Here is a 24,024-nt window from a genome sequence, read left to right on the forward strand (position 1 = left end):
GTTGTTATGTGATTGAAATGGTTGCATTACATTGGCATGCATATATTCATTTAGAGCTCATCATTGTTGCACCTCGGTGTTAGTGCTCCCGTCCCAGGTCAGGGCCAGTCATTCACGTGATGTTCACTTCCTGCACCGCACGCTCACCTTGGATTCAAGTTTGGTGCCAGCCCTGTCGTACAAGTCACATTAGGTGACTCTAACTCGTAGGTGACCTGCGATTTATCGCTAGGCTTCACGTGATCGTAGCATTAGAGCGTACATATTTACACTCAGCCCTGTCGTACAGGTCACACTAGGTGACTCTGACTCATGTGCAAGCATAGACAGATGACCAATAAGTCCAGTCGTATAGGTCACATTAGGTGACTCCAACGGGCATGATAATTTAGATTGATTCACACCTGATTTACATTTATTATTGCTAAGAAATCGTGGCATGGCATGCTTTTGTTTTCTCTGCTTTGTGCATTGATTTTCATACTTACGTAGTATTATTTTCTAGAAACTATGCAAGTTTTACAATCAGGGGTTATGACTTTCAGAAAAGATAAATGTGATTTCTAAAGCTTTGTTTTTGCCCAATCACCCTTTTGTTTTTTGCCCCTTCAGGTACTAGATAGTTGTTCCTCTGTGTGGCACATAAGGATTATCCGGCGGATTCTGACATTCCACTAAATTATGTAGGGTTCTTCTCTCTGGTTGTGTATTTAGTACTTAGTTCGACTGCACCTTTAAATTACCTATGCTCTGAATGTTTGTATCTTGGGTTTGACCACTTCCACATACTCACTTATTTTTAGTTTTGGTTTTAATTTGTTCACATTTTTAATTACTTTTTTTGCACTATTGGCTACGTCACTTTCACGTGACGCCCAACACGCCTTGACTTCGGTCGAGGTGTGTCATTATGCATTCATACTTTGAATTATTAATCATTGTGTTTAAACTGTCTCTATATCTTAATGCTTAGATACCATTAGGATGTTTAGATAAGTAATTGGATGCAATTCAGTTGGAATGCCATCAGAGGATTGAGTGTTGCTTCTTGTGATTGATAGTTGTAAGTTTACTTAGGGCGAATGCCACGTCTTAGGGGTTGCATGGTTTTTCAAAGGGTTTTCACAAAGCATAATGAGTCATGCATGTTTATGTTTGATCTGAATGCCACAGGCAGATTGCATGTTTGATATACATTCTAGCTTGAATGCCACAAGTAGGATATACTTTAGGAAAACCTAACCTTCAAAGTTGCATGTGTAATTCATAAGTAATTGGTAAAACTACATAAGATTGTTAAGGGGACGGCGGAATCCTAGTGTCCTTTTATCATTATTTTCTAAGATTGTTCCCTTTCAAATTGGTTTCTTTAATTGTTTTGATTTAAATTTCGTTTTAAAATATTCTAGGTCATAAAATCAACATTTTCAACATTTTGTTTTAAATAGTTAATTAAGAATTAATTTAAATACAAATTATTCAATCAATCCTTGTGGAAACGATTTTACTTGAGCCTTTTATACTACAACTTCCTTGTTCTCTTGCAAGTATTTTTAAGCGTTTTTATCCCTACTTTTGCAGACGGTAGAAATTCCTATCAGTAAGCTAACCTTTACAACCTTGTTGGGGTTAGAAGTTTCCCTGAGTATCTCAGGTGTATCATCATCCGTCATTTCATGACGTGCACCAAAAGAACTCAAAAACCGGGGAACATTGCCTTCAGGTAATTGCGGTGTGACAATGACGGGTGAACGGCCCTAGTTCAAGCATCAAATATTAGATGGATGAAGTTGACTTGATGGCAATTGTGCTTGTGGAATTTTCCCAAATTTTCTTCTACCTGTTGAAGCTGAAAAAATTGTTGGACGTGAGATATTGGTATTCCTGATATGAAGGATATCTTTATAGCTCGAGTGAGATCATGGCGTAGAGTTGAGAAATTGACAAACCTTCATCACATTATCGTGTTGGTCTCTTTATTGATGTTATTGATGAGCAACTTCAAGAGTTGAACAATCGTTTTAATGAGGCAAGTACATAGTTGCTTCTTTGTGTGGCATGCTTATGCCCAGACAACCTTTGACATTGAAAAGTTAGTTCATCTTGCTAAATTTTATCCAAAATTGATAAGGAGCTTACACTTCTTGAAGATGAACTTAAGAATTATATGTATGTTTTCATAATGAATTTTTTAGATTGAAAACAATTAGTCTTGCACAAAAGTTGGTGGAGGCAAAGAGGGAAAGACATTATCTCTTAGTGTGCTTGATCGTCAATTTAGCATTGATTTTACTTGTTGCAGCTTTTGTTGAAAGAGCATTTTAGGCTATGAAAATTGTCAAGGATCATAATAGGATAGAAGATTAATGGTTGAATGATAACTTGGTTGTATACATTGTGAAAGATGTATTTGATTTTATTGATAATGATGCTTTGACATGACATTTCCAAAATAAGAAAACACATCGTGGACATTATAAATGAAATTTTGATCGATTTTTGAAAGCTAGTTTTTGACCCCATTGTTGTGAATTCCTAGCTCCATCACTAATGAGTTCAGTAATCAACAATGGACATGGATGGCAGTATTTGATGTTGCTACACACTTTTGGGCCATAAGAGCACTTCCAGTGTAGGAAGGCCCCCGAGCAATAGGCAACTCAATTCCTTAAATAAAGCCTGCAATGAACAGTAACTACCAAAGTGCATCTCTACCCCTAAACTGAATAGTCAAGGCAATTCGTATTAAAATATTAGTATTTTTTTATTTCATAAAATAATAAAAGATAACTTTATTTTTAATTTCACATAATAATAAAAAATTGGTATAAGTATTTGAAAATATTGAAATGTAGTGTAAAGTAGAAGAACATGGTTAGTATTTATAGGAAAAAAAAATTATAATTTTTTATATTTTTAATTAGTTTTTTATTATTATAATTTTTATATTTTTTTAATAATTTAAATTATGACAAACGTTATGGCAACGCCACATAAGCAGGGCGTTAGGCTAAACGATTATTGCATGACTTTTCCATTTGGCTCGCCTTGGGTCCAATTGACCTAGTGGTCTGGAGTGTTTTGGGGAGGGGCCGGAGGATAGTGGATTGAGTTGCTAATCCTCAAGGCAATAAGCAACGAAGGAGTTGCCCTAATATGCACAGAAACCCGTGAGAAGCTGAATATCATGTTGAGATGTGATGCAAGTGATTGGGTTTATGAGAACTTGAACTGAATTTTTTTTTTTTGGAAAACGGGTTACTTTATTACTAAAACACAACAAAATTACATAACAAAGGCCCAAATACATAAACCACAGAAGCAAAAGAAGGACCTTCGTTGTAACCCAATAGCCCAAAACGTAGTTTTGAGCCCAAAACAGAAGCACACAAACAAACCCTAACAACTTCCTCCATGCGCTGTCGCCGAAAACGCCGCAACAGCACAACTAGAACGAGCCTCCATAGCCAACACCTGCCAGGAGCCCAGCCAAATATCGCCTCAGAGATGGAAAGAAAACAAAGATCGTCCTCCGTCAGATAATATACCACAGATCATAACCACCGAGTGGTAGAAACCGAAGACGCTTGTGGGATTTCCACAAGCAACACTGCCAAAGAAGGCAGACAGAGAAAAGGTGGTGGTATGACCACCTAAGCCGGTGAAAACATCAGAACTCTACACACCTTCTTGATGAAAGGCCGTAACAAATCGCAGCTAAAAATGGTTGCAGATCGGAACAGAGAGGGAATCCAGGGACGACAAAAGAACATGCAGATGAAGGTATAGATGGGTGGGTGGGTGGATGAGGACATGTTGATTGGTTGAAGGCGAAAAGAAATCAAATCTGAGGGCTGGAAAGCTCAGTGGCAAGTAGGGGTGGAAAGGCAAGAAAACAAGAAGGAAACAGGGACAACCACCAAAGAACCAAAAATGAGAGGTTGCCACCAACCCTACACAGAAATAGGGCCGGCGGCTAGAGGAGGAAATTGAGGTTCTTTGCTACTCTCACACATGGGGAGAAAAACTCTCACTCACGGAGAGGAAGGCTCTTACTTACAAAGAGAAAGTTTGAACTTGAGCTGATAGGCATCGATCTCTCTTGAAATATGAAATTAGCTCTACTTTTACACCTATTCTTTTCCAATTCTTATTGAAACTCCCCATCATTTCATTTTTCCTTAAAATTATAATATCGGATTAGGAATTCTGAAGACTACCTTAAGAAAAATAGAACGGAGATGGAAAGATGGAGAGTGATGATGATCAAGATGCCCCTCCCCCCCCCCTCCCCCCCCCCCCGTTTGAATGGCATGTTGTGTTGTTTATAGCCACATGACTAAAGACTGCATCGAGAAGAATTGGAGGGAGAGCAATTGTAAGTGGCATCGCAAAGTCTAATGGTAATCTCAATTTGCGAGGGTTGCAATCACAACATATGATGTAACACACTGAATTCACAACACATCAATCCTTTGTAAGTTTCAATTTTACAAACTCAATAATATAAATGGTTTCAATTTTGATTATAGCTATGGTTTTTTTTTATTTTTTTATTTTTTAACAAAATGCCCTAAAATGGATAGAGGTACCCCTGCATGGGTGCGAGATATATTTATATGTTTTTAGGGGTGGGCTCCAAAAATTGAAATAGAATAAATCGGACCGAATTGAAAACAAATCGAATCAATTGAAAATCGAATTGAAAACAAAAAAAACAAAAAACAAAAAACAAATTGAACAAACAATTATTGGTTTAGTTTCGATTTTGGTGGTTCAAAAAATCAAATCGAACCAAACCGAACGAGATATAAATTAATATTTTATTTATGTTTGGTGTTCATTTTTCAAGCCCAATTCCATGTCACCATTGTGGGACCATGATTTTCCAGGGTTGGAATAAAGCTGATCCGAATACAGTTACCTCAGAAGTCTAGTCATGGACTTTTAACCTCATCCCATTGATGTAACACATCAATCCTTTGTATGTTTCAAGTTTATAAACTCAATATTATCAAACTATATCTGCATTACATGCCCTAAAATGGATTGAGGTGCCCTTGCATAGGTGAGAGACACGTTTATTTGATTCTAGGGGTGGGCTTCAAAAATCGAAAAAATCATATCGAATGTTGAACCAAAACTAAAAGAATCAAATTGATTGAAAATCGAATTGAAAAAAGAAAAAAAAAAAAAAAAAAAACTGAACTAAACAAAAATATTATTGTTCGGTTTCAGTGTTTGATTCAAAAACCAAACCAAACCACATCGAATAAGATCTGAATTAATATTTTATTTATTTATTTATGTTTGGTTTTCATATTTCAAGCCCAATTCCATGTCACCATATATCTAATTTTAATCCAAGACTAGGCAAACCAACTTTATGTCTAAATATTTTGACAAAAAATAAAATAAAATAAAACTTTATGTCTAAATATGTTGAAGGCCTTATTCTCTATCTTTTTTCTTCATCTTGTATGTTAAAAAGAAAAAGAAAAAAAATTAATGCCCTAAAATGGATGAGGTGCCCCTACATGGGTGCGATATGTATTTATTTGATTTTAGGGGTGGGCTCCAAAAATTGAAATAGAATAAATCAGACCGTATTGAAAACAAATCGAATCAATTGAAAAACAAATTGAAAACTAAAAAAATAAAAAAATAAAAACAAATTGAACAAACAATTATTGGTTCGGTTTCAATTTTGGTGGTTCAAAAAATCAAAGTGAACCAAACCGAACAAGATATAAATTAATATTTTATTTATGTTTGGTGTTCATTTTTCAAGCCCAATTCCATGTCACCATTGTGGGACCATGATTTTCCAGGGTCAGAATAAGGCTGATCCGAATACAGTTACCTCAGAAGTCTAGTCATGGACTTTTAACCTCATCCCATTGATGTAACACATCAATCATTTGTATGTTTCAAGTTTATAAACTCAATATTATCAAACTATATCTACATCACATGCCCTAAAATGGATTGAGGTGCCCCTGCATGGGTGAGAGACACGTTTATTTGATTTTAGGGGTGGGCTCCAAAAATCGAAAAAATCATATCAAATGTTGAAACAAAACTAAAAGAATCAAATTGATTGAAAATCGAATTGGATTAAAAAAAAAAAAAAAAAAAAAAACCGAACTAAACATAAAAATTATTGTTCGGTTTCAGTGTTTGGTTCAAAAACCAAACCAAACCACACCGAATGAGATATGAATTAATATTTTATTTATTTATTTATGTTTGGTTTTCATATTTCAAGCCCAATTCCATGTAACCAAATGTCTAATTTTAATCCAAGACTAGGCAAACCAATTTTATGTCTAAATATTTTGACAAAAAAATAAATAAATAAATAAAATAAAACTTTATGTCTAAATATGTTGAAGGCCTTATTCTCTATCTTTTTTCTTCATCTTGTATGTTAAAAAGAAAAAGAAAAAAAAATTAAAAAAAAAAAAAACCGAACCGAAGTACAAATTGCAAATTTCAATCAAAAGATCGAATCGAAGGAACCGAACTACCCCACCTTTCCTCCCCTGGTAATATGTTAATTCAATAAAGCCCCCTTCCCCCCCCCCCCCCCTCTGGTAATATGTTAATTCAATAAAGCCCCCTCTCTCTCCAACTCCCCCCCCTCGGCGGCGGCGCCCTCTGGTAGTATGTTAATTCAATAAAGCCCCCCCCCCCCCTTTTGGTAATATGTTAATTCAATAAAGTCCACAAAATGTCCTAAAATGGATGAGGTGCCCCTACATGGGTGCGATATGTATTTATTTGATTTTAGGGGTGGGCTCCAAAAATTGAAATAGAATAAATCGACCGTATTGAAAACAAATCAAATCAATTGAAAATCAAATTGAAAACTAAACAAATTAAAAAAAAAAAACAAATTGAACAAACAATTATTGGTTCGGTTTCAATTTTGGTGGTTCAAAAAATCAAAGTGAACCGAACCGAATGAGATATAAGTTAATATTTTATTTATGTTTGGTGTTCATTTTTCAAGCCCAATTCCATGTCGCCATTGTGGCACCATGATTTTCCAGGGTCAGAATAAGGCTGATCCGAATAAAGTTACCTCAGAAATCTAGTCATGGACTTTTAACCTCATCCCATTGATGTAACACATCAATCATTTGTATGTTTCAAGTTTATAAACTCAATATTATCAAACTATATCTACATCACATGCCTTAAAATGGATTGAGGTGCCCCTGCATGGGTGAGAGACACGTTTATTTGATTCTAGGGGTGGGCTCCAAAAATCGAAAAAATCATATCAAATGTTGAACCAAAACTAAAAGAATCAAATTGATTGAAAATCGAATTGGATTAAAAAAAAAAAAAAAAAAAAAAAACCGAACTAAACAAAAAAATTATTGTTTGGTTTCAGTGTTTGGTTCAAAAACCAAACCAAACCGCACAGAATGAGATATGAATTAATATTTTATTTATTTATTTATGTTTGGTTTCATATTTCAAGCCCAATTCCATGTCACCAAATGTCTAATTTTAATCTAAGACTAGGCAAACCAACTTTAAATATTTTGACAAAAAAAAAACTTTATGTCTAAATATGTTGAAGGCCTTATCTCTTCTTCATTTTGTATGTTAAAAAGAAAAAGAAAAAAAATTAAAAAAAAAAAGAAAAACCGAACCGAAATACAAATTGCAAATTTCAATCAAAAGATCGAACTGAAGGAACCGAACTACCCCATTTCTTTTGGGTCAGCCAATAGTCCCCCCTCTCCCCCCACTCTGGTAATATGTTAATTCAATAAAGCCCCCTCGTATTGTCAAAGTCCCCAAAAAGAACCTTGTACCATGACCCATTTGTTAAAACTGAATTTTTAAGAGGGCAAAATGACAAATGACCTGAAAGACGGGACCCAAAGTGTAAATTTATCTTCGCTTAAACCCTAGCTAAACCTTTAGCTGTGGTAACTAAAATCTCTCAACGTTCTTCACCCTCTGTTTGGTTGCCGAGAAAATTCTGCTTCTTCAGTCCTGCGCTTTTCTTGGCAACTCAATCTGTGAAAAGTTATGAACTACAGGTTCCAGAACCTCCTTGGAGCTCCGTACCGAGGAGGCAACGCCGTAATCACCAACAACACCGAGCTAATCTCACCGGTCGGTAACAGAGTCTCCGTCACCGACCTCATCAAATCTCAATCCATAACCCTACCCGTCCAATCTTCCTCCAACATCTCCCGAATCGCCGCCTCGCCTGACGGCGTCTTTCTCCTCACAGTCGACGACAATCGCCGATGCCTCTTCATCAACCTCCGCCAGCGCGTGGTGCTTCACCGCATGTCCTTCAAAAAAGCCGTCAATGCCATCGAATTCAGTCCTAATGGGGCGTTTATCGCGGTCGCCACGGGTAAGTTGGTTCAAATTTGGCGCTCTCCTGGTTTCAAGAAAGAGTTTTTTCCGTTTGAATTGGTTAGGACTTTTGCTGATTGTGATGATAAGGTTGTGGCATTGGATTGGAGCCCGGACTCGAATTATTTGCTTATCGGGTCGAAAGATTTGACTGCTAGGTTGTTTTGTATGAAAAAATTGAAATCAGGCGGGGTTAAAAGGAAGCCATTTATGTTTTTGGGTCATAGAGATACAGTTGTGGGTGTGTTTTTTGGAATTGATAAGAACACGAATAAGGTATGCAATGTTTATACAGTTACCCGCGATTGTTATGTGTTTAGTTGGGGTTTGAGTGACAATGAAGGTGAATCTGATGGAATGGATGTTAAAGAGCCACCCTCACCAGGTACACCGGATAGGGATGGTGACGGTGAAGTTGAAGGTTTTGGAAGTGGTGATTTGAAGAAGAGAAAGGGTTATGAGGGCAGAGAAGGTGACTTGGATGAAGAAGGTGGGTATTTGCGAAACAGGAAATGGGAGTTGTTGGGGAAGAACAATTTTTTGCAGTCCCAGGCGAAGTTGACAGCATGTGATTATCATAGGGGCCTTAATATGTTGGTTGTTGGGTTCTCAAATGGTGTATTTGGGTTATATCAAATGCCTGATTTTGTTTGCTTGCACTTGTTGTCAATATCAAGAGAGAAAATTACCACCGCAGTTTTTAATGAACTTGGAAATTGGCTGACATTTGGGTGTGCAAAACTTGGACAGTTGCTTGTGTGGGAGTGGAAGTCAGAGAGTTACATATTGAAGCAGCAGGGGCATTACTTCGATGTGAATTGTCTTGCTTATTCACCAGATTCGCAACTGTTAGCCACTGGAGCAGATGATAACAAAGTCAAGGTAAAGTAGTTTTTAGAATGGGAAGCTTTTTATTTAGAGGACTTTGCTTGTGTAGTTCCATGCAGCATTTTCGTTCAAGCATCTTAGCTCTATGTTTAAGCTGTTATGATGGAAGAATGAGGATTAGTAACTTGTTAGCTGTTATCTGCAGATTCATATATTGTCTCTACTTTTGTGGGTTTTTCTTCAGTGTAATACTAACCTTTTTTATTTAATCCATTTGTTTGGTTGTGGCATGGGTTGCCTTTAATAAATGATGACTCGTTTCATAACTGACTGAAAGGTGCGACTTAGAATTCTTTTGTACTGTAGGTCCATTGTACTTGTATGTTACGATGACTTTGCATTACCTTATTCTTGTCTTATGATTCCCAAAAGAATGGTTTTTTTATAGTCAACAATTGTTATCCATGAGATTTTTTCTCAGGAAATTCTCCAAGAAAGTGGAGATTGGGTGCCACTAGATCAGATGATCATTGGTGATATATGCACTGGTCTAAAAATCCCCGCCTAGGCGCTAGGCGGCTGGGTACCCCCCCAATTAGTCCCTAGGCATTTGAAAGTTAAGAAAGTGTGCCTAAACCCGCTTAGGCGTCCACCTAGCCCGCCTAAACCTGCCTAGACACCCTAGGTCGTGACTCTTACTTAGACAGAAAATCGATAACTTTCATTTTGTATTTTAATTTTTTAATAAAATGTAAGAGACTTGTTGAATACTTGGATGAACACTCATTATATGCTTATTCCCCATGTTTTCAATATGTTTCGTACTTTATAATTTATATGTAATTTTATTTTTCAATATACGTATCCCAATTTAATTATGTATGTTTTTTTTTTTTTAAGTATAATAGGCTCTTATTTATACAATATATAATAAATTTACTTAAATCCGAGTAGTCTGCTTGGGCCCCCTCCTAATCACCTAGGCGCTAGGCCCTAGCCCACCGCCCAACTAGTGCCTAGCATCTTTTAGTACCTTGGATATATGTACTATAGATTTGTGTAGTGAATTTAAAACCGCATGACAGTTTGGTGGGTTTGTGATGTATTGTTGTCTTATGATTCTCATAACGAATGATTTGTTTATAGTCAACAATTGCTGTCCATGAGATTTTATCTCAGGGTATTCTCCAAGAAAGTGGAGATTGGGTGCCACTAGATCAGATGATCATTGGTGATATATGTACTATAGAATTGTCTAGTGAGTTTAATAATGCATGACAGTTTGGTGGGTTTGTGATGTATTGTTGCATTACCACACCCATTTTCTATTTGCACTTTCATAATTACATCAACTTGCCAATGTGTGGATTATTAATATTTCGTACAAAATGCAATTGTGGACTATCATACCCAGAGAGTTTACTCTTCTTCTTGTGCAGGTCTGGACTGTTTCATCAGGTTTCTGCTTTATAACATTCTCTGAGCACACTAATGCAATCACCGCACTCCACTTTATGGCTAACAGCCATAGTCTCCTAAGTGCCTCTCTGGACGGGACTGTTCGTGCATGGGATTTGTACCGTTATCGAAATTTTAGAACATTTACCACCCCTGAAACTAGGCAATTTGTTTCACTGGCAGCAGATCAGAGTGGTGAAGTGATTTGTGCTGGAACCCTTGATTCCTTTGAGGTATTTTGCCCCTTTGATCATAGCTTTTTGACATGCTTCATTTTAGTTCCTGTTTCCTGACTTTTCTTAATGTTATGTACAATAGATCTTTGTTTGGTCAATGAAGACAGGCCGTCTGTTGGATATTCTAAGCGGCCATGAAGGTCCTGTTCACGGTTTGATGTTTTCTCCTACAAATGTGAGTTTACTCATATTATATTTGACTGTTCTGCTGGTATAATTGTTCTGTTGGTTTATTATAAATGCATATGCTTCTATAATGCTCGTTCTGGCTGTTGCAGATGCATTTACTTTTATAGAGGTGGTTCTGATTTAAGTTGTTTTCTTTATGTATGTTGTTTTTATATTCTCATGCAACCAAGAGTTTATTTACAAGGTTTAACGTTGATAGCTTTTGGAGCTTGATGAGATGTTTTTTCTCCCACATGCAGGCAATTTTAGCTTCATCATCATGGGACAGAACAGTTCGGTTGTGGGATGTTTTTGATGGAAAAGGTGCCGTTGAAACATTCACTCATACACACGATGTTCTTACATTGGTTTACCGTCCAGATGGAAAGCAGTTGGCTAGCAGCACATTAGACGGTCAAATTCATTTCTGGGACCCGATTGATGGTTTATTAATGTATACCATTGAGGGCCGTAGGGATATTTCTGGAGGTCGTCTTATGACAGATCGTAGATCAGCTGCCAACTCAAGTTCAGGAAAGTTCTTCACAACCTTATGTTATTCAGCTGATGGGAGTTACATATTAGCTGGAGGAAGTAGCAAATACATCTGCATGTATGATGTTGCTGATCAGGTTAGTTTCTTACCGCAGCATGATCCACACTCAATGATGTTTCTCAAACTTCAATTTTTTCACATTCTTGTTACTGTTTTGTTTTCTGGCTGGAACATCAAGACCTTAAACATTGAACTATATGCAGTTATGCACATACATCTCTTGCATCTCTTTCATGCTTTGAAGAAACTGCTCAGAAACACATGAGCTATATTTTCATTAACCATTGGGTCATAAGCTTTTACACATTCTTACATGAGACATGTTCTGTACTTTGATTTATTGCAACTGTAGGCAACCACTGCGATATATAGAAAGCTTGTATGTCATTTGTTATCCTTTTTCTTTTGCCCCCATCATTTACCTTTTCAGCCACACAGATGTAAGACTTCCCATGATTTCTGGCAGGGTTTCAAATGTCTCTGTTTCTAATTACCTTTGATCTATGCTTTCTTCCTAATCTTCTTTCATTCCATCTTTGGGTCCCATTGGTTATTGGTTAATAGATTAAAAATCGGTGTCTGAAGTGGCTTAATGGAAAATACACTCTAGAGTTTATTAGGCCTGTTGCAAACACCAATATTTCGAACTTCAGATAGTTAGAGGGATAGGTCTAGAGAGTGTTCGTAGGCAGCTTTTAAGGCTTTGAACCACATGCTTAATATACAGGAAAAGTAGTGAAAAGTGAGGTAACATACATATTCTCCAAATTTGGAACAGATCTGTTGAATATGTACGAGTTGCATATTCAGAAGATAAAGTCAAATATGTGATGAGGTTTTTTATAAGAGCTGTACAACTTTCCACCTCTTGGCCAGGTCCCAATGAATTAAGATTTCTCCAAGTTGCCGCATATTCAGAACATAAAACATTTAACGAGGACTTTGATTGGGGCTGTGCAACTTCCATGGTTATCTGAATACTCAATGCCTTCGAGTTTTGAATGAACTTTAAGCAGCTTGTTGTATATTTTGATATAAAAAAGCAGCTTGTGTAACTTTTATATTGATTCTTTCTTTTGCCGTCTTGTATGCATATGCTCTTGGGTAGAATGTTTTTGGCCTTAAACCTGTTACAATCCGCTTGTTTCTACATCAATTATCTAAACCTATTCTTTAGAAAATACCCCAACTTTTTTGTCCTAATGCTTTTTTGTTCCCTTCCTGTGCGAGAAATATATCATTGGATTGGTAATACAACAATGTATTTTAATCCAGTGTGAGAATGCTCTATAAGTTGGGAAAAGAGAAGTTAGGATGTATAGAATTGTCCTTGTCTATATTGTACATGTATAGGTGATTGGGTACATCTCCTTCTGCCTCACTCAGTACCATGGTATTTCTCTGAATCTAGCTTATAGAGGAACTCCACTTCTTCATTATGTTTAAACTTCAAAGTTCTTAGGTCTATTGATTTAGTGGATTTATTTTCACAGGTGTTGCTGCGGAGGTTTCAAATAACTCACAATCTATCTTTGGATGGAGTTCTTGACTTCTTAAACTCAAAGAATATGACAGATGCTGGACCACTGGATTTAATTGACGATGATAACAGTGATATAGAAGAAGGTGTTGACAAACAAACCCGGGGAAAGTTGGGTTATGATTTACCAGGATCCATGCCTAACCGTGGAAGGCCGGTTGTTAGAACAAAATGCTTGAGAATTGCCCCCACTGGTCGGAGCTTCTCAGCTGCAACAACAGAGGGAGTTCTAGTTTATTCTATTGATGATTCTTTTATCTTTGACCCAACTGATCTTGACATGGATGTCACACCTGAGGTACGTGGTGAAACTTTGAAATATTCTGAACATCCCTCTACTTAGATTACCATTAAACATTTTCAAAATGTTGTTTCTTTAAAACTCAGTATGCCACCATAATACTACAATTGCTCTAATTAAATTCAATTTTCTATGAACATCAATATTTGTCTGATAAAAACATAAACTTAATTAAAGAAAAACTAGGTAGACTGTCCACCTTTGAAACCTATAGGAGGTACCATGGGCACCTAGAACAAAGGTACCTCCGTTCCAAAGGTGGGAGGAGAGCAGCTGGATGACGGTGGCAGGGAGAGTGGATGGGGAGGGGAAAGAGATTTGTGTTTTAACCAGTCCTTGAATGTTATTTTATCGAAGGTTTATAATGGAGATTAAAGAATTCATAATTGGAAGGCTTGCGAGAATTTTATTTTAAATAGTGAGACCCTTTGTTAAAATTGCACTAATTTTCTTAGTTTTTGTAGATTTCTACCTTCAATTTTGTTTTCTTTTCATTTGTTTTCTGATCACATTGTTCTGCAGGCTGTTGATGCTGCACTCAATGAAGATAAATTGAGCAAGGCTTTAATCCTCAGTCTCAGATTAAATGAAGACAGTCTGATTAAAAAGTGTATTTTCAAAGTTAGTCCGATAGACATCCCTGCTGTCGTCTCATCAATTCCTTACAGATATTTGCAAAGGTTAATCGAGGCATTAGCAGATCTTTTGGAAAGTTGCCCGCATGTGGAGTTTATTCTTCAGTGGTGTCAGGTAACTTCTATTGACTTTTGTTTCTGCTCAGTCCAGATGCTGTATACCTCTTACAGCGGGATTGTTTTCATATCAGGACCGCACTGAGGGCTTGTGTTTGTTTTGTCTTGCAGGAGCTCTGCAAGGTTCATGGTAACTCTATTCAACAAAACTTCCGAAAGCTGCTTCCTGCTTTAAAATCCCTACAGAAGGCAATAACAAGAACACATCAGGATTTGAAGGAGACATGTTCTTCCAACGAATATATGCTTCGATATTTATGTTCAGCAAGCTCAGGGAAATGAAAAGTATGGCAACGCTGCTGCACACCTCAACAAAATTTTCAGGTAAAAGATTACTGTTTTCATTGCAATGTGTGAAATCAACTTGCTTGGTTTTGGGAACCCTCGTCGCTCTATTGACATGTTGGAAAATACTTGAGCTGTGAAATTGAGGCTCGTGACAAGAACTGCAGTTTGTTGCTTAAAACATCATCCGTGCAGTGAAGTCTTGCAGTCATTGCAGGCGTATGTATTTGCAGCATCAGTTAATGTTGTCTCTGGTAGTTAAAAAGTAGATTTGTCTTGAAACATTGTCCGTCGCTAATTGGCATTCATCGTATGATCTGATGCGGATCTGCAGTTTTTCTGTACTATATTGACAAAGAGAATTGGTCCTCGGGAAATGTATGTCTTGAAGTTTTCCTTTTTCCCCAGTCTGCTTTTGGTCTGCTTTTGTCTGTGTGGAGTTTGGAATGATGATTGGTCTTGATGGATTGGATCAGAAAAAGCAGTTGGAACATGAATATTTCAATTTATTTTTTTCTTGATGCTTATTACAAAGCATTTCTTTGGTTGCAAGTCGTTGACTTGCATCTTATTTCAAGGGAGGGAAATAAACAAAGGTGTCTAGGTATGGGCAGATCCACAAGAGGCGGTCTAGGGACCCTTTGAAGGCCCGGAAAAATACATGTAAAGGTTCTTCGAGGACTTTCTGAATGTCTAATACGGGATCGTTTTGTGCCCAGTGTTTGATGAAATGTCTTGTAGTAGTCTCGGTAATATTTGGCAGGATGTGTCGACAACGCTAGGCATGAGATCTCGACATCACTCAGCAAATTGCTTTAGATTTGTAGACATAAACAGAAATGGAGACGATAGGCGCACCAAGTGCTTGACAAATTTCCCCACTAAAAAATATTTGCTCACTTTTAATTGAATTGTTTTGTTCTATAGTTTAATTCCAGTTTTCCTCACTTCAAATTCAAATCTACGTATCTTAGGTCTCAGTTCAGTTTCTACTTTCGAGGATTTGATGGATTGATTAACTCGTACAATTCAAGAGCCGTGTAAAGGTAGGGGTGAATGATTTTTCATATTCGGGAATTATAAGAAATCCAACGTAATATAAATATTTTTTATGGATTTAAAAAAATTTCCTTCAAGTCGGACAAAATTTCTTCCATCAACGTTCCTTAAATACGAGTTATCCGATCCAATCCCATCGCACCACAACAACTAACTCAAACCCAATCTCACATGAAAACTAAATATATTGCACAAGGACGAAATGAGATAAATAAATAAGCGAGATTTATTACTCTTGATATGATAAAATTAGGTTTATTAACTCCAGTGATACATAATCCCACATATTTGTCATCTTTCAGCAACAAAAGAAAAACATGGAAGAAATGTGTTACTCTGCACTCCACAGCCCAAATTCAACAACTTATTCAGATTTCTTCTCCTGACTGCCTGAGATGTCCTTAAGCTTTTCCTTCAGTTCACCACTCTACAAACGAAAAGACAACATTCTTACAGCAAATGCGTTGCCTTGAATATATAACAAAAAATACAGTAACTAATCGAATTTATAAGGACTAACCTGATGCATATTGAGAATAATATCTGACCCTCCGACAAACTCCCCCTTGATGAATATCTGAGGAAACGTCGGCCAGTGGCTTCATAGGGAAAAAAACAGGAAGTTAAGAAATCAACTCCAAATCAAAAAGGCCAAAATGCCTAAGTTTAGCATAATCGACGGTCCTGCCTCTGTATAATGAACAAAATTTGAAGTAGTTTTCGTTTCAGGTTTGCACGATCATTAGTGAAAAGGGGGACAGGTTTTAACTTCCAACAAAAACAATGAGTTCTATAATTCAATCACAATTCGTGACAATCATAATTCTTCATGCAACGACAATTTCTTAATAAATAGTATTATGTACTTCACCAAAGAAAAAAGAAAGATTTGCTTACCACTTTCGTTAATAAGCTGTGCTAGCAAATTTGGAAAGGCAAAATTATATAAACTAAAACCAGAGTGGGAAACCTTTAAAAACTAACGACAAAGAATCAACTCACCTAAAGGCTTTTACAGCACTTTTCAGTTCAGGGTCTTCCACGATATTTCTAGAAGCCAAAGGAACTTCTGCAAAGTTCACAATTATCATAAAAAAATAATTAGCAGCAATACATAACAACACGCGAAAGTAACTTTGTTATAGTCATGTTTGTTCATAACCTCAAGCTACACTCGTTAACATAGAACCAGTTATTTCGCTCAACATACTTCATGCAATAAGTAAACTTGAAAAGAAAATTAATTCAATCAGTCAATCACTGCACCGAAACAGTACTCTACTTCATTCTGGATTACTTTATGAACAATAAATGCCTGACTATGTTTTAGCCATTATTGAAATTTCTAGTTGATTAGGTGCATCACGTATTTGTAAGAAACTGACTCTTTATGCAGGAAGTATTAAATGCACCTCTATGTATTTGTTCAACATTAGCGAGCTATTTATATCCATCTTTAGCTAGAGGCGTCTCACTTTGATGGAACTTATGAACAATCATGAACATAGTGAGCACCACTTTGCTTTCATTTCAGTTATTTCCGTTCATATGTAGATAGATTTGGTTGCTAAATGAACTTTAGAAAGCCATGAATGAAAGTTGGAGTGTTGAACGACTCGGCACTTACCATATAGTTTCAATACTCTAACAGCAAGTGAGCTGAATCCACATTGAGGAACTTCAGGCACTCCTTTCATGTAAAGCATTACAGGGTTGTCCTTGACATCCTGCGCCAGAAACATATCAGAATCATTGAACGTAACGGACAATAAACCTTCATCAAGATGACAAAGGGAAAGAAAAAGATTATATTAAGAAGATTTGTTTGGCATATGTCTACCTTTTCAACAAGGTCCTTCAAGCTAAGGTCAGAACTCTCAAGCTTATTAGTTGGTTTAAAATCATCGTGTGTGTCGGGCTCCTTTGGCACACTGGTGTTGTATCTCAAGCCACTAAGATAAAAGGATGCAGGAGCCTAACACCAAAGAAACCATTCAAAGTTATCATTATTAAGTATGAAGTATAATGAATCCAAATTGAAAACATTTTGCATGCACACTCCTATACATGGTGCGGTTGAAAACACAAACATAAAGCATGCGGAATAAAGATTAATGTTTCTTGCCAGACTATATAATATATATCATGTGATCAAAATCTCAATCCATATGACAAACAGGGTTCAGGGTTTAGGGTTCATGGTATGTTCGAACATAGATAATCCAATTAACTCTGTACCGAAACATATTTCCAATCACAGACAGGTAATATCAAAATACAACAGTATTTTTTTTTTTCTTAAAATCATATATAAAACAGTATTTAATCCTGGGTTTAGTTTGATTTTAACAAAACTCTCAGTCTCAACACTCTTTGAGTTACGCACTTTCGTTTCACTACTACTACTAGTGATTTCTACACCTCCTTTTTCTCCTTGTACACACTCTTATATCTCGCCTTCGAATTGAAGAAATCGAAAGAGAAACAACAAACAGATGTGAACGTGGACGAGGAGAAATGGGTGTGCGGAAATCAGTTCCCCCCGCAATAAATACTAGTACCCAAATGTGGAAAACCCGGAAAAGTCTTACAATTGTGGCAGGACGAGCAGCCGAGCCGGAAAACGAAAGCCCCTTGAAGAGCAAATTCGAAAGAGACCTAGCCATGCTGCGAACCCTAAAAACATGAAATCGTGTTTGGTTAGTCGGAAAACGAAGGAAAGTTGAAAGCTTTTTACAATAATATTCATTCATAAAAACCGATGTGAAAATCCTGTTTGGTTAGTCGGAAAACGAAGGAAAGTCGGGAATTTGATCGATTTACCTGGAAGAAGAGGAGGAGAGAGGTGGAACCGCCGTGGAAGGAGGCTGAGGCGCTGAGCTGAGAAGGAAGAGGGAACCTGGTGAAACGATGCGTTTTTCTCGAGTGTAGTGAAGGTTTCTGCAACGTGTGTCGGTCTATATGAATCCAGTTTCCTTCTTTTTTATTGGTATATTTTTGGTCCATTTTGTTAACACATTCTAATTCCTGCCTTGAATTTTACTTATTTCAATTTACCCTTGAAATTTATGATGAATGTCAATTTTGAATTTTCCTTGTGACTCAAAATTTTGTAAAATTCACTTAGCGAGTGTTTTTAGGCATGAAACAACAATTTGGGCAAAGATGGGCTGATCGGAGGACCACTGATCTCGGGTTATTGTGTGTCCTTCAACCCAATGGGCTTTTAGCCCCATGAAGAGGATCAGTTCGACCGAGTCCTTATGAAGGAAGGATTGTGAAGAAACCAAGTGTGGCTGGCTCGGTCATGTCCTATACGAAATGAGAATGCAAGAGATCAAATTGGAACTTGGATAAATATGAATTATCCCAAGGATCAGAATGCTTGCTCAATTGGATAAAAATGAATGATTGGATAAATATGAATTATCCCAAGGATCAGAATGCTTGCTCAATTGGATAAAAATGAATGAATCTCATAATGAGACTAGATTCATGAGTCCTAGTTGGAATGAAAGAGGTTGAGACTGGATGAAGATGAAGTTTTGGCCATTAAAGGATAAGGGGAATACTGAAGCAGATGTCGAGCAAATACAGTCTCATCAGGACTCTGCCTTGGCAGGCTTGTTTATCGCACATACCTCACCTATAAATAGAAAATGATCCGCAATATTAAAGTCACTTCAACTCAAAAAACAACTTAAAACGCACTGCGCGAAAACCCTTCGCCTACGCACAACCCTAAGAAAAACACTAACTATCCTAACTCTCCTGTCAACACATCTTCAGTTTAAACTAACAACACTATGTTGAGAACCGGCAACATCTTCATGGACTAACAACACTGGAGCCATAGAATCAAGCAGTCAGGGAGCATCTTTAGTTTAGATTAACAAAACTACTTCCAGTTGGTTGGTTATCTATCCAAGTCTTGGCTAGTGAAGAAGTTTTTAACTTATTACTAAAAGAGGTCACTTCATTAGCTTCCTAGCGAAGCAGAGGTGTTCAATGATTGGTTACTCCTAAGTGCATTTTGCAGTTTGGCACTTAGACAGCTGAACTACATTTGCCATTAAAACGCTTATCTCTTTTGAGTACATGTATAGCCTGATACCGATTCAGCGCACCTATATTCTAATGAATATAGTCAAGGCAGCCAAACCTGGTGTAGGAAAGGAGATCCTGAACTTCACACTGATCTAGGCAACCTTGTCTTCAAGTTCTATAATCCAAAGCCAAGACGTGTTCCTTTCTCGACTATAATCGCTTGAGCACGGAAGTCAGCAGTGCAGTCGACACCACTACCACCACCACATCTATTCTACTGCTCGACCGAGCTCGGTTGCGAGTTGGAACCCTGCTTCCACAAAAATGATGTAGTTAGCTCATAGTTACTCGCACTGCCAGCCACGTAGGCTTTGTACTTTTTAGAATCAACAACAGGTGTAGTCAATTAAAGTTTTGAAAGATTTAAAAAGGCACATAAAATGATAGATTTGATAGGATTTAAAATTCTACAAGGACTTTTGAGAGTATATATCGAGTTTGTTAAGAAATTTTGACGAATAGATTAATGAGATTTTCTTGTTATATATCCAGATTTTGAATTGAACCACCTAACTCATCTAAACTGTTAACACCGTGTCACGTTTAAGTCTTTTTGTTTCAAATTTGACACAGGATAAAGGTCAACTAATCAGCTAATTTGACACAGGATAGAGGTCGTCCTTTCCATCAGGAAAAATAAAGTTGCCAGTAGCTTCAACTGATTCAATAATTCTTTTCATAAATTATTTGAAAAAAGTTTGGCGAAAAAGTAAAAAACCAGAAATATAAAGCGATCCTCTGTACAGAAACATCCTCATAAACCGAAACCATAACTAACATAGTACTCAACCGTGCTAACACAATCTAACAATGAATCAAACAAGAGGGGAAAAAAAAAGAGAGTTCTCGAGGCCCTTTAACATTGTCAGGCAAAATGAAACTTCATGCTTTCGCAGTTCATTCAATGCTTCTTCTTCTTAAACAGTCCGACACGATCCGCAACTAAGCAGAGACGTAATCTGAAGATGCTACTGCGGCAGTTCCATCTGCAACTGAGCAGAGACGTAATCTGAAGATGCTACTGCGGCTGTTCGATCTGAGAACGCCAAAAGAAAAAGGGGAAAAAAAAGGGAAAGAGTGATGAGAAATACGTGAAACATTGGAAAATGACTATAATTCTGCGAAATATGAAACTTACATACAGAATCTTGACACTAAGTTTTAGCGTAGTTTCATAAAAAATCTTGACACTAAATTTTAGTGCGAGAAAATTGACCTCAGAATAGTCTGCCGCAGTCACCGCCTGTTATTTGTTGGCCATCTTTGATTTCTCCAGCGCAGCCTCCCAGTACGAGGGGTATTGTCAGGTGCTGAAGCATTGCCCCATCTAGGAGCACGACTGGTCTCTTCAGTTAAGGAGTTGTTGCCCCATCTAGGAGCACGATTGGTTTCTTCACGTAAGGAGTTGTTGCCCCATATAGAAGCACGACTGGTTTCTTCTGGTAAGGTGTTGTTGCTCCATCTAGGCCAACGACTGGTCTCCTCCGTTAAGGAGTTGTTGCCCATTCTAGAGGCGCGACTGGTCTCCTCTGATAAGGGATTGTTGCCCCATCTGGCGGCATGGTTAGCTTCCTCTGACAAGGAGTTGTTGCCCCATCTTGGGGTACGGCTATTTTGCTCTGACAACAAACTGTTGCCCCATCTAGGCGCATGACCACCAGCCTCCCCAGACATGGAATTGCGACCCCATCTGGAACGGCTAGTCCCCACATCATCATTCAGTGCCCGCCATCGCAGACGTCTGGGACGAGATGTAATATCTGATACATTGTTGCTCCGTCTAGTGGAAGGAATGGTATCATTGTCATAACGAACCCTGGATATCCTTCCTGATCTGCGGTTATGCGTCTGCTGCTCTCTGCCACTTGAAGAGCCACTTGAAGAATCCATCAAACGAGTCACAAGCATGACCTCAAGAGAACGGAACATTGCAGCGAACACGGTCGACATCCAGGAATTAAGATCCCCTGATGAATCATCAAGAAGTTCATCTCCGGGTCCTTGTTGGACCAAGCTAAGAACATCTTCCAAGTCCCTTTCACGCTCCAACCTTACCCAATCACTATGTCGAGTTGGATCCACCTCGGATGGACGGACAGATGGATGTTCAGACCTAGCATGCTTCCTCAGTTCTGAATAAGTCCCACTAAAGTCACATGTCTCAGAAGAGCAATTCCTCACTTTGGCATTCATGAAGTGGCGAGCAGCCTCTACAACAACATACCCATAGATCTCTCCACGACAAAGAGGGCAAACTGGCTTCAAATCCAATTGACTGCCACAGGGGCTGCTTTGCCCAGGCGACGATTGTTCCTCGCTAGCAATGTGAGAGGTGTGTGTGAGAGGAAGTTCCTGCAACATAACTGTTGAGCAGCAAGGCGAAGATGACTTACAAAACTGGTCAAAGCAATTTGAGTGCCGATAGCTTGTATTGCACATGAAAGGCCTGCAGCCCTTCTCATGAGATGAACATTTTAAAAGAACCGCATTGTGTGCATGTTCCATGCAGATGGGGCATCTAGCTTCTTCCCACTCTTTTGCGTTATCTTCGCTTTCCAAAGGATTTTTCAGATTGTAAGCATCAGAATCATCAGAGGTGCACGGATAAGGAGATGCCCTAGATCGATCAAGAGACAAGGAACTATCTCTTCTAACTTTAGGCATTTTTGAAGTTAAGAAGCCACCACAGAATACTAAAACCTACTTTTTCCAACACGCAACATTAGGAAGCGTTAAATGTAGGAAATAAATATATCACAAATATTACGAAAGACTGAAAAAAATGCATAGCAGATTCGGAAACCAGACTTTAACAGATCTTAACGAAAAAGGCCTTTTTTTGTGTGATATAATCTGTGCGTGCTTATGTGCATGATTGTATTTTCAATCTTAAATTGCAGAGATCACAAGTATACTAATAGAACCATTTGATCCAAACAAAACAACTGAACCATTACTACTCACTAGTCAGGTAAAAAGAATATTACAATATCTATCAACTCCTTTTCTGTATTTTGATGCCACAATAGAAAGCAACACCTTAATCATGAGCACCAATAAATAATTACTAGCAAACTCCAAGAAACCTGCACAAATGTGCAGCCCAGTGCACGGGGCTACTGCCATTGCAGAGTCAGTTGAAAATAAATTTCTTGTATTTATCCAGGTTTAACTACAAACTAAGTACCTACATACACATACAATTCAACGAAGCTCACCACCCACCACACGACCCGTACCACTTAGCCACTAGTGATTTATGAAAATAGACACACTCGGCCAAAATACATAAATAATTAGATTCCAAAGAAGCTCAACCTAGCTTCTAGTTCTAGTTCAATTCCTAGCCTTCCAATTAAATTACCAAATTTTCCTTATATCTTCGACATCAATACATAAAACGCAACATCATTACCCAAATAGCAGCCACTCAACACTACCCAAATCATAAAATTACACCCAGAAGCCTCACCGAAATCCCTTTGCTCATATTCAATATTCACCGTTGACCCATTCGACATTTCAGCATGAACAAACGATCCTAACATGTTCAGAGAAGCCATCAACCCAAATCAAAAGCACCCAAAACCACAAAGTTTAAGAAAGCTAAAATTATCCACAAAAATTGACAATCTTTGCGCTAAAAATTCAAAATTTTCATAGTTTTCGAACCCAAAATAACGAAATCAATCAAAACCCAGAAATAATTTCACGATCTGCGAAAATAAATCGAAGAAATAGATCGTATCGAACTGTAAAGGATTTTAGGGTTCGGAATTTACCGGAGGTTGCTGTCGTTGGAGACTCTGGGGAAACTTCCGCAGAAGAGAGCGAGCGTTTCTAAGCAAAATTGAAAAGTAGGAGGCGTGCTAGCTCTATATATACGCAAGAGAGACACGGGTGGCATCTACCAGGTGTTAAAAGACGACACTGCCCTCATTCGTTCTTGTTCTGGTCTGGACTTTATCGTAATTGGATGAGTCCAAACGGTTACGTCTCAAAATCCCAAAAGTTGAGTCCAGTGGTGGGCAGCACAGGAGTTATGTGTTGAGTTCAAATGTATTGGACCTGGACCATCGGGTTCCCAAATACCCGACCCGAGTTTCTTTTATCAACCCTGAGTTTGTTTTTTTTTTTTTTTTTTTTTTTTTTTTAGTATATCGGTATTTTTACATTAGGAGAAGGGAGAGTTCAGCTAAGTCATACAATAGGCAGCCTAATTTGGTATCAAATTCGCCATCCACAATATTCGAACCTAAGATCTTTCACTTCTCAGCAAAGAGGAAAACCACGAGACCGTAATACTGAATGACTTTATCAACCCTAAGTTAAACGCATGTTTA

General features: G+C 37.7%; 3 protein-coding genes across 7 annotated transcripts; 1 reads left to right on the forward strand and 2 right to left on the reverse strand.

The window, feature by feature from the left end:
• Nucleotides 1-7,886: 7,886 nt before the first annotated feature.
• LOC137707614 (periodic tryptophan protein 2) lies at nt 7,887-14,996 on the forward strand. Its single transcript, XM_068446521.2, has 7 exons — nt 7,887-9,273; nt 10,659-10,910; nt 10,996-11,088; nt 11,342-11,713; nt 13,131-13,475; nt 14,001-14,228; nt 14,342-14,996. The coding sequence occupies exons 1-7, from the start codon at nt 8,053-8,055 to the stop codon at nt 14,510-14,512; spliced, it is 2,682 nt and encodes an 893-aa protein (XP_068302622.2). The 5' UTR covers nt 7,887-8,052; the 3' UTR covers nt 14,513-14,996.
• Nucleotides 14,997-15,782: 786 nt separating this feature from the next.
• Nucleotides 15,783-18,530, reverse strand: GRX4 (glutaredoxin 4). Of its 2 annotated transcripts, none has more exons than XM_068446520.2 (7): nt 18,398-18,530; nt 18,166-18,250; nt 17,415-17,549; nt 17,202-17,301; nt 16,577-16,643; nt 16,095-16,173; nt 15,783-16,001 (listed from the first exon to the last, which is right to left on the reverse strand). In XM_068446520.2, the coding sequence occupies exons 2-7, from the start codon at nt 18,238-18,240 to the stop codon at nt 15,939-15,941; spliced, it is 519 nt and encodes a 172-aa protein (XP_068302621.1). In that variant the 5' UTR covers nt 18,241-18,250; nt 18,398-18,530; the 3' UTR covers nt 15,783-15,938. The 2 variants fall into 2 exon arrangements, with proteins under 2 accessions (XP_068302621.1, XP_068302620.1); XM_068446519.2 differs by having other exon boundaries at nt 18,166-18,241; nt 18,398-18,528.
• Nucleotides 18,531-20,340: 1,810 nt separating this feature from the next.
• Nucleotides 20,341-23,538, reverse strand: LOC137707567 (uncharacterized). 4 transcript variants are annotated; one of them, XM_088689727.1, is made up of 4 exons: nt 23,464-23,492; nt 23,154-23,222; nt 20,898-22,381; nt 20,341-20,717 (listed from the first exon to the last, which is right to left on the reverse strand). In XM_088689727.1, exons 2-3 carry the CDS (start codon nt 23,169-23,171, stop codon nt 20,918-20,920), a joined length of 1,482 nt encoding a protein of 493 aa, XP_088545853.1. In that variant the 5' UTR covers nt 23,172-23,222; nt 23,464-23,492; the 3' UTR covers nt 20,341-20,717; nt 20,898-20,917. The 4 variants fall into 4 exon arrangements, 3 of the variants coding, with proteins under 3 accessions (XP_088545853.1, XP_088545854.1, XP_068302564.2); XM_088689728.1 differs by lacking the exon at nt 23,154-23,222 and having other exon boundaries at nt 20,898-22,384; nt 23,464-23,538; XM_068446463.2 differs by lacking the exon at nt 23,154-23,222 and having other exon boundaries at nt 23,464-23,530.
• Between the last annotated feature and the right edge of the window lie 486 nt (nt 23,539-24,024).

The sequence above is a fragment of the Pyrus communis genome, chromosome 17, assembly GCF_041283825.1.
Source record: "Pyrus communis isolate YQ-2024b chromosome 17, ASM4128382v1, whole genome shotgun sequence".
Classification (NCBI taxonomy): domain Eukaryota; kingdom Viridiplantae; phylum Streptophyta; class Magnoliopsida; order Rosales; family Rosaceae; genus Pyrus; species Pyrus communis.

What these genes read in the sequence shown, in the direction of transcription:
- LOC137707614 (XM_068446521.2), top strand. Translation starts at nt 8,053, where the DNA reads ATGAACTACAGGTTCCAGAACCTCCTTGGAGCTCCGTACCGAGGAGGC. An exon ending in TGATGTTTTCTCCTACAAAT is followed by an intron (nt 11,089 to 11,341) that starts GTGAGTTTACTC and finishes TCCCACATGCAG; the next exon opens with GCAATTTTAGCTTCATCATC. An exon ending in TTATTCTTCAGTGGTGTCAG is followed by an intron (nt 14,229 to 14,341) that starts GTAACTTCTATT and finishes TTTGTCTTGCAG; the next exon opens with GAGCTCTGCAAGGTTCATGG.
- GRX4 (XM_068446520.2), bottom strand. Translation starts at nt 18,240, where the DNA reads ATGGCTAGGTCTCTTTCGAATTTGCTCTTCAAGGGGCTTTCGTTTTCC. An exon ending in TAGAGTATTGAAACTATATG is followed by an intron (nt 16,644 to 17,201) that starts GTAAGTGCCGAG and finishes TGAACTTTGCAG; the next exon opens with AAGTTCCTTTGGCTTCTAGA. An exon ending in AGTGCTGTAAAAGCCTTTAG is followed by an intron (nt 16,174 to 16,576) that starts GTGAGTTGATTC and finishes TTCCCTATGAAG; the next exon opens with CCACTGGCCGACGTTTCCTC.